The 13,087-nt window shown below is 39.3% G+C and overlaps 1 protein-coding gene across 3 annotated transcripts in view; it reads left to right on the top strand.

Annotated features, from left to right (window-relative positions):
• The window catches only part of ZCCHC7 (zinc finger CCHC-type containing 7), an 86,489-nt gene that overhangs the window by 64,821 nt on the left and 8,581 nt on the right, over positions 1 to 13,087 (top strand). For all 3 annotated transcript variants that reach the window (XM_066181989.1, XM_066181990.1, XM_066181991.1), the window contains one exon: positions 1,077 to 1,112. In XM_066181989.1, coding sequence (XP_066038086.1) covers positions 1,077 to 1,112 — 36 coding nt within the window. The remainder of the gene's footprint in view (positions 1 to 1,076; positions 1,113 to 13,087) is intronic.

Raw genomic sequence — 13,087 nt, 5'->3', positions numbered from 1 at the left:
TCATTTGCAAGTAGTCATGAGGCTTCAATGTTTGAAATTGCAGCTGCATCATATTATGGAGAAGCCGTGGAATACTACATTTCTTTCTAAAGTACTTAAAATGAAGGTTGGCAAACCAAGTTGCTAATTGTTGAAATGAGTACCGAGCTATTCTAATAAGAGGGTAAATGTTCTAAAGAGAAGTGAAAGCCCTCCGCTGCAGTAGCTGTGCCCCAAAATGACAAAAAGTGCCACAATTTCCATGTCTGTCTGTGACTCAGGGGCCGTCAGAAATATTGTACATTTTGTAAAAGCATTAAGAACCCCTGAGAGAGTGATCTGAGCCTAAGTGACCACCAACATGTTCTGATTTTTTTTTAAAGATCCACGTTTTTCTCTTTACCATTTCTCATGTGTCCCTCAGGTCAATTGTGTCACTGCTCTGACTCAAAAAACTGCTCTGAATTTTTTTTTTTTTTCAAAGGGCTGCACTTGGTGTGGAAGTCTGGCAATTTAAAAAAATTAAAAGTAAAAAAAAAATCAAGCAAGTCATTGTAAAAATAGCAACATTAAAGCAATCTGTTATGGTTCTTGTTTACAACTCATCTGACATGAGGCTGCTGAGGATTATTACATGTAACAATTATATTTTGATTAGGAAAGAGATACATACAGAAAAGATAAAATATTTCTGTTCCTACGTGAAAGGAAAGTACCTTGTGATTTAGTTTCTAGAGCGTTATGTAAATTTAAAATATCAGAAAATGTAGAATTTAAATCCGCCCCTGTTTGTTTTGCAGCATTAATGCTTCCTACAGTCACGAGCACGCTGCTCTCCCAAACTTCTGCCCCTCGGAGAAAAAGGGCAGATAGAAAACTGTTACTGGCTTTCTGACAATGGCAGGGAGTGTGTTAAACCAGTGTAAAATTCAATTAAACTGTCTAGCCGGGTTTTTGAAGCTGAAATGCAGACCCTTTCAGTTAAGCTTCTTATTTTCCTGTGACCGACACCAGTGGATACTGTGTTATGCCAAAACCAACAGGCTGTAAAGCACCTTGTTTCATGCTCCTAGCTGATCAATATTTTTATTTTCCAGGCTTGCCCAGAAATATGGAGGCAGTATCACCTAACAGTAAGTAGAAACACCTTTTTTATTTTCTTCTACACCCAACCTATTTACTCCTCTGTGAACTGCTGACCATAAAATATAGATAAGCATCTTCTCTGAGAAGATAATAAACATCTGAAGAGTTTTTGAACTGAAGAAGGCAATGAAACACTGTCACTACTCTTTAAGCATCTTTAAAACTTCTGATTGCATTTTAATACTGTAATAATTAAATTAATGCTTTGCCTCTCTTCTCTCAGTGACCACATTTACACATAGAAAGAGCGTTAAATTTTAAGTTGGGATGCATAGCAGAAGCAGTAATCCCATCTCAGATATCCCAGATGCTGGTAATTAGTCACTCTGTTTGACAAAGCTTTCTTCTTAGATGAGTGAAATAAATCTCAGTTACAGTGGAGACATGAATTTGAGGAAAAACACCTCATAAACTTTTGCAGAGAATTTATAATTAGTCAGGATATAGCTGTGACTGCTTGTTTGGCCTGCCTTAGTTGATTGTTAATCCCTGAAATAAGAAAATAAAACTTCATGAAGCTGTACCAGTTTATTACTTAAGATTTTTCCTCATATGTAAAATAGATATAAAAATAAAACAAAATGCATACAAATTTGATTAATATTGAAATATTGTGTAGTATTTAACCAGTAAAAACAAATTCTTGGATTGGTGTCACAGTTCTTAAATATATTAATTTCTAAAATTGTCAAACATAAAAACACCTTTAAAAATCAGGTTTTTGTTGTTCCTTTGAGCTTTTGCTGTTGTTGCTCCCCAGTTCGCCCTCACATGTATTTCGCGGTTTCAGATAATTAGACCCTGTTCTCTGCTCTAAACAAAGTAGAAAAGTTTCTCTACTACTTTTCTTTTTGTATCTTTGGCTTTTCTCTGAAGCAGTAGTTGGGATGTGCTTTATAATTTGTGCCTCCACCTCTCCATGGCAGTGGAATGCTCTTTTTTCTGCTTTCTTCTTCAAAATTCAATGAATAGAAGAAATCTGTGGTAAAACCTCTCATTTGTGTTTTGTGCATAAAGATTCTAACACAAAGATCTGCTCTGGAAATCCTCCACCCTTCCTGAGAATTTACTTTTAAACAGATTTGGTAAAGACTTTTTGTTGGTTTGGTTGATTTGGGATGTTTTTAAAGAAAAACATTATGAGCAAAAATAAAAAAAGGTGCATTCAGTGAGTATTTTTGTTTGTTTTGTTTTGTTTTTAAATTGGATAAAGGAAAAAGTTAAATGCTGTCTTTCATTATAATCCCTAAGGGTGCATGTAAAAACAATTTCTGAAATGTTTATAACACTTGGAACTTAATAATCACATAGAAATATTTGGTGCAGCAACACCCTGAGTTCTGTTTTTTACTGAGATAAAAGATGTAATTTAATATTAGTCTCACCTGCCATTGAAAATTCCTCAGAAAGTGAGTTTCCATCAACACATAAAAAATATTTATGTCTGTAAAAAAAAGTGAGGGGTAGCTTAAACTTGACCAAGTGCTGTACTAGGGGAAAATTTGAGTTATCTTGAGGTAGGAAATTATTTCTGTGAATTTTGTAGAAAGCATTTAGGGTTTATACTTAACATAAAGTAAAGCTAAAAAAAGGTGTCAAAACAAGTTCTTGTTAGAAAATGTAGTGGTTACAAATATGGGCATATTATTAAAAGTACCCATTTGGAAATTTATGGTGCATTTTAGGGACATTTTGAAACATGGTCAAATATGGACACTCACAGATTAATTGGTATTGCATCAGGCCCTACCTTCTGATAAATAGATTTTTACTATGCAGTGAATTGCAGATTATCTGCAAATAATAGACGTCTGACATGTGGGAAATGTTTTGTTCGCCTTCATTTTTTACATGGGAAGAGTACCTTTGGCTCAAAGTTACATTAGCAGTTGGGTTGAGCCCGGAATTTAAAAATTTGTATGGTAAAAGACATGGTTGATATTTGCAATAAAGAAATTAAAGGAAACTGCATTATCTGAATTGTTTAAAATTTATCTTTTATTATTCCCTTTAAATATTCTCTTTTGCACTCGAAGCAGAGCAGAAGTAAATAATGTTCTGGCAAGAAACAAAACTTCTAAATTAGAATTGTAAATAATGTTAACTATATATTGTGTATATATATATCTGTAGGATTGTAACAAAAAGCCAATATTTTTTGCTCTTATATAGCACAGTAGTATTTCACCATAGAAATTATCTTACAATTTTCCTGTTGTAGAATAAATATTTCGGTGCAAACAGGATAGCAGCGTTAAGAAAAATACGTGTTTAAAACAAAAGTGCTGTTGTAGCTGTCGTGGCTCACAGAGGCTGCCCAGCTGTTGGGGGCCACAGAAGAGCTTTTCCTGCACTTCAGTCAGAGATACAACCACTAGACTTAAACTGGTTTTTGGTAACTTGATGGCAGGTCCGTGTACATGCAGATGAACTAGGGTGTTCAGTTTTGGGATAATACACCAGATTTTGGCGCCGTTCACAGAGCGCTGTCACAGACTTTGTCCGAATGTTTTGTGTTCTATAAAGTATATATATTCTTAGTTAATTTCTGTGAATGCTGGTGAAGAATCACACGGCCTTCCACCTCTCTCCTTTATGAGGCTTTTGGTTATTTCATTCATTTTCCGTCACTTTCCTAGGAGATGGACTGCCATCTATTGACTCCTCAGAGCCCCTGCACGGCATGCGGGGCCACTTGAACAATGACTCAATAACAAACCCATTCTGCTCTTGGGGATGGTGGTGGGGTTTGTTGACGTTGGCCGTGGTGACAAATTTGAGCACATTGCAAATAATTTGTTGTATGGGCAGAAACATCTTATTCCAACCAAAACAGACTGCCAGCACGAGGAATCTTACAAAGAAATGGTAAAAAGGATCGTATGTGGAATATTTTAATTTGCCTTTTGATGGAAAAAATATCATAAAGCATTCAATGAAGCTTAAATCTAAGGGCTGTGGGATAATCAAAGCTTTATAAGTGGCTGAAAGTACTTTCTTTAAACTTGTCCTTTCAACTCTTTTAACTGAAATTATTCTGAAAAAAAACCCCAAAGTCAGCAGAAAAATCCAACTCCCGCTGTGGTTTAAAATACTATTTAATAACCCCTTTAAGACAGTGATTTAAAACTTTTACAGATCATTTTCATCCTGACTGCTCTCTGTATTTCTCCTGTATCAGAGAAGGGCAATTATATTTGTCAAAATATATTTGAAGTTTTATTTTTGTAGATATCTATTTGCAGTAAATTGGTTCATACCCACTAAGGTTTATCAAAGGGGTTATTGTCAATCAAATAACAGGACAAAGACTTCTTTGACAGATGCAGGATAAACAGTTTTGATCATAGCGTGCTGGAGTGTCAGTGATGATATGCGTGATTTTTTTGGGCACAAGGCATTTGGAGGCCTTGTTGAGCTCTTTGTTCTGGGTTATGAGGAAGCCTAGCTTACCACTCTGACCTCCTAAATGCCAGGGGCTCCAGAAACCCGGGGAAACACGGCCTGTGTTTCACAAGACATGCCATCACATCCCCACTCCACCCTAAATGACAGCAGTGTTTTTTCACCCTCAGAGCGCTTGGCTCTTTCTCATTCCCTTTCTCTTGTCACTTCAGATTTGAGCTATAAATGTTGTGATTTTTGTTATGCATTTTAAGTGGAGGCCAGGTTATAGCCCTCTAACAAACAAAAAAGATAAACCCTAAATAACGCCAAAAAAATTGGTGGGAAAAACTTGTGGAGGAGACACCCGATGATTTTCTTTTGTTTGTTTCAGTTTTGTAGTTTATTCTTTAAAAAGTACAATACTTCCCTTCAAGTTTGACCTGCTGCCCGTCCGCCTCCCCATGTGGCCTGTGGCAGCTGCTGTCCTCAGTGCGTCCAGGCTGTGGAGGGGCAGCGCTGGGGGTCACATTCCGCAGTGGAAAGCCCTTGTCCCCTCTGCTGCTGGCGTGGGCAGCCCTGGGCTCTGTGCTGGCCGTCTGGGCAGTGCTGTGGGTGTGACTGACCAGTGGCTGTGGCCTGGGCTGCCCACGCTGACCAGCAGCTCCGGCCTTCCTCCCGTCCCATGCTCTGTGGGGCCTCTGTGGCCAGAGTGCCCTGCTGAAGCCGCTGCTAGTGTGGTAGCATTTCCACCCAGCAGATGACATCACTGGAGAAAAAAAGAGGGAGTTTATTTATCTTCAGTGCATAGAGACCCTGTTTTTTTTCTGGGTGTGAGGTTGCACTTGTGCCATGAGGCCCTAAAGTGTAGCCTGGCCTCCCCGCAGTGCATGGCAGTGATGGTGGGGCAGCCAGTGGAGGTGCCCGGGGCCTCGGCGTGTTTTGGTGTCAGATGGAGAACGGGCTGGCTGCAGATCTCACCACATCTGCCTTGTCACAGTGGCTTGTGCCATACAGGAATAAATGTGGCCCGTTTGGCCCAGCACCAATATGAGGATACCACACCCAAACAGGAATGGGCAGTGCAAGTGTTAGAATCTTCTTCAGTAAATATCAACTGAGTAAAGAAATTCTGTCCTAAAATGGGCAGAGCAAGTTTTTTTTATTTTCCTGAGGTGTCTCTTGCTTTTGATGTGTGTGTTAAAACAGAAATCTCGCTGGAACAGAGTGTTTTCTTTCTGTAGGGATTGCTTATTTTTAATAACCCCTTCCTGCCCTGGTGCTACTCCAGCCAGCCACACTGACTCTGTCCCCTGCGCCTTGCCTTCACTAACCTCGTCTGTGTGAAATCTCCCAGAGCAAGATGGCCACCAACAGAGCTTTAGAACCATCAGAATTTTTAATTAGCAGAACCTATCATTTAACACACTTTTTGACAGTTTGTTAATCTTACTTTTAATCCGCTTACATAAAGGAAGGTGAACCAGGAACTGGCTGATGTGGCCCTGTATATGAAGGACATGAAGGGACATGCGTCTTTTGTGTTTAAACCTTTCGCTCAGATTTCTTTGTGTGCATTATTAAAATTCCTCCTGGCCTGCTACTTTTTTTCTGAAGTGAAAATGTAAGCCACATCCCTGAAAGTCAGTTTCAGTCAGTTTCTGTCTGTTACAGTGTGACTTCCAGAAAGAGAAAATTAAAAATAATACAACCCTGGCAAAAAATATTTAAGCTTGACCGAGAGAGAGGGCATTTGGTTTCTGGAGATTTTCTTAGGTGTTGAGTGGTGAGGGAGGGGATGGGTTTAGGAGTATTTTGGGGAGGAGGTTAATCCCCGGGTTCCTTGCAGCTGTGGCTGTGACATGACTGCAGGGGTGGCTCCACTGGCCATGACACAAAGCCACAGACCATAGGATCAGCACAGTCCTCTGGAATGCTTCAACACCTGGCCAGTTTCTCTCCAGGTGCGTCAAGGCTATTTCTAGCAGCTCTAAGAAAAAAAAAAAAAAAAAGAAAAAAAAAAAAAAAAAAAAAAAAAAAGTAAGTCCGTTTATGAAATAGGCCACATGTTTCTCATATTTTGGAATTCCAGACTGGGCCCTCATGTGCCATTGCTTCAGTATCCTTTCGGCAGGATATTTTACAGGGACAGCAACTCAGAATTTCCAGGAATATGGATTTAGGGTAAAGATGACTCTGGCTCTTGTGAGTTTTGGGGCACATGAACACCTGGAGCATGATGGTGTCCACATATCTGCTTGGGAGATGCTTGGGTTTGTGAAGATTTTCTGCCCTTTGAGAGGTTGCCTGCCCCGATTGCTGGGGGAGGAGCTGGTGCAGAGCTTGCCCAGTAACAGGCAGATATTTTGGTTTTAAACTCTGTGTTGTCCAAACCTGACCCCTGTTGCAAGTGGTTTTCAGTTTCAGGGATGCTCCTGACATGCTGCCAGCCCTGCACAGCTGTCCTGGAGAAAGCCAGCAGGTCAGAGGGGGTCAGTGTGCTGGGAAGAGGGATTTTACTGTTTATTTTCCCCTACTAATTGTAATTTGCCGTGTTGCCACTCTCTTTCAGGTTTCAGATATTTTTTGAGGCTGTCAGAAACCTAAACCTCAAATCTTTTCCAATTGTAAAGGAATCATATTCACAAAAGATAATCTTTCTGATAGTTTTGGGTTTTTTTTCAGAAAACATAGTTTCAGGTCCTGAAATAACTGTTAGGTTTATGAGTTCAAAGCATATGCTATAGCTTTCAGTACAAAAGCATGCTAGATAAAAGTTCTTTCCCAATTTTTATTTGAAAGGTGTATTTCAGTTACGATGGGGGAAAGAAGTAGCTTTAATAACCCTGTATAAACTTTCTGCAAGGACCTGAGTGGACATTTTGGGTGGGATGTAGAACCTTCCAGCGGCACTGGTATCAACTGCCACTTATCTTCATCATGTAGTAACCATGGTAGGAAGTGTTCTGCTTTCTCTAACCTTTATCTGTCTTGTGCTCTTCTGCACCTGCTACCCAGAAAACAAAATAAAAGGTGCTTTTAAACTGAGGGTTAAAGAGAGATTACATCTGGACCAGAAATTGCATTTTTGTGGATTTCTGGAAGCAGTCTGGAAATGGGGAGAGAGTAGAATCGAAAGCTCGGCTGACTGAACATTTCTGTGATTTGGGGGTTCCAAATGACGTTGTTGTGGTGTCTGTCTTGGAGAGCGGCATCGCTCGGAGAACCCCGGCTTCAGCACGCATGTTGAAATGGTGTCAAGAACCACGTTTGCTGAAAAGCAGTGTCTTTCACATCTGACCGTGAAAGGGAAAGGGAGAAGAGCAGGGAATCGAAGATAATGTTTTACTATTTAAATCTCTGCTTAGCTAACCCGCCCCCGCCCCATGCCTCGGACATTCTTTGTGCACTACATGGCATTTGGTGATATATGTCCCTCCAGTCCAGCACACCCAAAACCAGATAGGTTTGGGTTATTTTTGTGAAACACCAAAACTGTTGAGTGAGCGGTTAATTAATCAAAAAGAATAATCAGGGAAAGTTTGGTGCTGAAATATTTCCCCTTCACATACTCAACCGCAGTTCTCTTAAGGGAAAGAATTAAGATGATTTTTTTTTCCTTAAAGCTTACAAATTCGGTTTAAAAAATTTTACCTCTCTTTCCTTTAGTTTGAAAAGGTGAACTTACACAAGTATTCACATTATTATCATAATTTTAAATATTAACCATCTAAATAAGGAAGATAGACTTTTCAGGCTGAAGTGAGGTTTCCAATGCATTTTAAAAACATTTGAGAAAAAAAAAATTTGTGCCCTCTTTCTGCAGTCAGTGCTATGTATGAATATTCATATTAAAGTTAGTACATTCTGAGAATTCCTCCAGAATTTCTCCAAACTTGATATGAAGGTATCTTTTTTAAGTTTTGTTAGACCTTTGAACCAGTCTCAAAATTCTGCAGGAAGCCAAAAATCATCTGCAAATTTAACAGGCATTTTAAAACGTGGAAAAAAAATATCACCGTTGCACATAATATGCATAAATGCCATAAAATGGATTTTGGTGCATTTTCGTACTGCAAAGTGGAAAAGTCAGCGAATCTGTTTGCACTGCGTGGTTCATCTTGCTGGTGATTCATGTGTCGCAGCAGCCCAGAGCTCGTGCCGCTAAGGCAGTAACTTCCTCAAGTTATGCTCGATCATGTTAATAATCTACGGATTAGGGTTCCCTAAAAATATTCACTGATATAATTCCAAGAGGGTCTATCATGTCAATGATATTAATACATCTTGTTAGGTCCTGTCATGTGTATAGAAAAGTTTCTATCCCCATGACAGAATTATCCTGATTTTGATTTCAAGTGTTGAGGAATTGAGTATAAAGGGAAATTAAGGAGCTGAGGGCCCGCACAGAGTGGTGAGGAACGCGGAGCCATAAGCAGGTGCTCGCAGAGAAGCCTCAGAAGTGTGTGTGAGGTGCACTGTGTGTGCACACATGCTGTGCCACCCACCGAGGGCTACAGAAGGAGGCATCTCACGGCATTTTTGGCTACAGGGGAGTGAAGTTGGGTCTTCGATTTTGACTCATTTTGGAATGTTGAATTTGGCTTAAATTAACATTTGACAAACATACCCCAACAGCTGTGAGAGCAACTCTGCAATGGGCAGAGGAAGCCCCCCATGAAGGAATGGGCACTCCAGTCTATGTCTGGCCTGACAAGGCCCCTTTCCCAGGTCCTTGGTGTCTCCACAGTGCAGTGTTGCCTGGTGTAGAGTGGCATGGTGGCAGTGCTGTCCGGTGTGGCTTGGTCAAGTGGTCAGGAAGAGGCATTGTTTTTACACCAGAGCAGATGAGGAATTCACAGAGGAAGGACAGTCACTGTCTGGTTCAGAGTTTCTTACAATTGTGTCCAAAAGTGGCTTGCCTTTTTTTTTTTTCCTTTTTTTTCTTTTTGCTCCCCGCAAACTTGCAGTTTCTCCGCTATAGTCTCCACTCACCTTGTAGCCAACAGAAAGTATTTTTGTTTTGTCTCTTGACTATAAAGTTAATTGTTTTTCTAAAGAATTTTTATAACTTCTTTTGGCACTTAAAAATGGGGTGATGAGCACCAGTGCAGCAGGTACAGACACTAGAGGGTTTCTGTGGACTGTGCAATAACCATGAAATATCTCCTTCTTTAAAATTAATTGCCCTGGATTTGATACCTGAGATACCCAGTTTCTGTCTGAGTTGTTTTGATGCCAGATGAGAGCTGGTTAAATTGCTTCTGATTTTTTGATGGTGGCATCAGGAAGGAAAGAGAGGAAAAATTATAGCACTGAGATACTCAAGAGTTGGTCTGGAGGAAACTGTTTTGGTCAACAGCATATTTACATGGTGTGAGAGAGCAGAAACCTGATATGCTCTGATCCATTTTTAGACACTGTGTACTATTCAGGAAGTCCCAAGTCATTTTAAAGTAAAAAATTTATGGAATTGAAAACAATTTTAAAAAACAGGTGTGCAAAAATGACATGGAGAAGCTTTTGTTTGTCAGGGGTTGTATACAAGCTGTCTCACATTTCCGCAAGGACATATTCAGGATGAATGTCACTCGTCATGAATCTAGGTGCAAATAACTGCTATTCCTGAATATATATGATGCTCTTTAATGGAGAGCACATGAAAAAATTATGAGAAAATATATAAACATTAACATGTGCAGTTGGCATGTTGGTAATGTAAGGAAAGTGCTTCTGTGAAATTGTCCGTTAGGGAAGGATGCTGCATGCTGAAGCCCAGCTGCTGGGCAGCTTAAAGGAAAAAGGTTCAATTATTATCTATTTAAAATGTACCCCAAAACTCACTTCTAGCAAACCGATACACTGCTCACTTGGCATCTCATATTATTCAGCAGAACTAAGTTTTTCCCATGTTTACTTGCATTTTAGCTGTGATTAAAAATTACTCCAAAAAAAATTTGTTAAGAGTCTATTTATCAAGAAATACCTATTAAGTATGCTCCCCTAAGAAAGTTATTCAGATGTGGTACTTCCTCCTTTTGTGTGCAATGGTGAGAGATGATCAGTAGATGACATAAAGATTAAAGTGAGAGAAAGGAAGCTGTAAATCATCCAGAATGACAGTAAAAATTAAAACCTTGGGGTTTGTCAGGCTCCCCCGTGTATTAGCTAATAAATATAACTGTGCTTTAGTTCTGTTCATCTTCTGATTTTACAGGCTTTGCAAATGTTTGTTTTCAGATTAATGTATAAATGTATGTGTAACTATGCATATGCTTAGTGTGGGAACAGCCGGTGCCGTGCCCTGGCAGATATATAGATATATAGAGATATATATAAACATTTGGCCAATCCCCTAATAAACGTTCTAATAAAATATACATGTCCCAGTGCATGAGTCTCCTCCTCCTCCTCCTCCTTCTCCTCCTTCTCGTCCTCTTCCTCCTCCACCTCCTTCTCCTCCTCCTCCTCCTTCTCCGCACAGTCTCTCCCCACCTCCCCCACCCCACTTCAAAGCTTGTGGTCCTTTCTCCATCCGTGTACTAAAAGGTTTCTTTGTGAGCCAGGCCATTTGTCCGTCATTGTTTGGGGCCCAAACGGTGGTAAAATACCCTGTCACCGATCTGGAGCGCGGTGAATGGCAGCTTCTCTCCGGACAATTGGCGGCGGTGCCGAGAAATATTCCTGAGAGGATTATTTAACCTTTCAATTTAGGGGGCACAAAGCCCGGCTGATTAATGAACTTTCTGATGGGCGCCGATAAGCGGATCTATTTCTTTATTTCCTCCAAAAGTGATTCCTTCTCCTGTCCCATATTACTATAATCTTAAACATAAAATGTGGCAAATAGATTAAAAAACAGCACTAAAGAGTTTATCTGGCTAGCAAACTGAAGGAGCTAAATTAAAATTGGTAATGAAAGCAGTGGCTGAGCCCTGTATATGGTTTTTAAATGCGCTGTGTATTTTGAAGAGACTTATTCTCCAGCCTGCCTGGTAATGACTGCTTTGGGTGCGCAGTCCGGGTCCAGCTTCTGTTATCCCCCCAAAAAAATGAGTTGTGTTATCTGGATGACTGCAGACACATATGCATCCCCCTTTCTCACTGCATGGGCAGACAAGGTCGATAGCATTACAAGGTATTTGTGGCAGTGCTTGTTTCAGTTTTCAGAGCTGCCAGTTTTCAGCCAGATTTGAATTACAAAAGAAGAAGCTGGCATGAAAATTGAAAGGGTTTATCGGCTAGTCTGAAGCCTCATAGCACATTGCTTATTTATGCAGTCCATTTGCACCAGGAAATGTAAAAAGGAAATACATTTTAAAAATAAGGTCATAAAGACCCAGATATGTTTAAGATGGCAAATAAAATATAGATACCTCTAATATCTTTCCAGGAAACGATTTCACTTAATGTTGCATATTACTTCAGAGGAGCATTTATGTTACTGTCATAAATTTGTGCATTTGTGTCACCATACAGATAGTCCCCAGGGATTAGGAACGAAGTGTTTGCTAACTTACTTTAAAATTAAAATAGAAGAGGAGATAGGTTTGTAGTTTGAGAGCCACATCAGGAATAGTTGGAGTTTAATGCACCATCGTTTTTAAATAACGTTTTGCATTCCCTGTAAAATTAGCCATGGACGGCTAGAGAGATGCCACCACCTTTGGAGAAAATTGGGATGCTTTTTAAACCATGAAGATTTTGAGGCATTCAGGAATTGTATTGTTGTTATCCTCACTATCTTACATACATTCATTTTCTCTATGAACTTGAGGGGGTTTTGTCCATTTCTTACAGAAGACTTTTTGAATTAGTATTTTAGGGTTTTCTTTTCTGCTTGTGAGAGTATTAAAAGATTGCATTCATTTATTTTAAATATATAATATTTTACGTTTTGTCTCTTCCTTTAGCATTTTCACACAGTCAATTGTAGATGCTATTTGCATCTCTTTAAAATGCATTGTAGAAATGTCTTATTTCTGTAGAAAGAGATCACAGTGCACATACTGTGGGCCAGGGAAGTTAAATTTCTTCCTCTGGGAAAGGTTTCTGTTTCCCAGACTGTACAATCAAAAAATAAAATTTCATTCATTAACTGGTAATTTAATGTGTATCATGGTAAAGAAAAAAAAAAAAAAAAAAAAAAAAAAAAAAAGCCATAAAAGATGAGTGGAATCACTTTTTTCTTGGTTATTTCACTGTGTTTTGGTGATGTCCAAATGTCATGAGCACATTTAGTAAAGTGTAATTTGTGGGAAGATGCTCAGGTGAGACCCCCACAATTCCTGTGGGAAGAGAAAGGTTTTATTAGATAACTGAAAAAAAGAAATAAAATTCAGTGAAGAAATTATTTCATTTGTAGTTGTTTGGAGTTTAGAGGGATTAAAAGTCAAAATACTAAATTTGTATGTTTCTTGTTTATTAGCATGCACCAAGCTCAGTGTGTTTCTTTCATGAATTTTCATAAGGATTTTTACTACGTAGCATGTGTGGCTTAATGATGCAATCACCTGATAGACTGGGAAGACTCCAAAGGAGACGTTCCGGTCTGTTGTGTACATAATACTTGCTTCAA

The sequence above is a fragment of the Chamaea fasciata genome, unplaced genomic scaffold, assembly GCF_029207755.1.
Source record: "Chamaea fasciata isolate MVZ Bird 193981 ecotype frontalis unplaced genomic scaffold, bChaFas1.0.hap1 SCAF_4, whole genome shotgun sequence".
NCBI classification, from domain to species: Eukaryota; Metazoa; Chordata; class Aves; order Passeriformes; family Sylviidae; genus Chamaea; species Chamaea fasciata.
The sequence above is the reverse complement of the archived record's forward strand: the minus strand, read 5'-3'. Positions and strand labels throughout refer to the sequence as shown.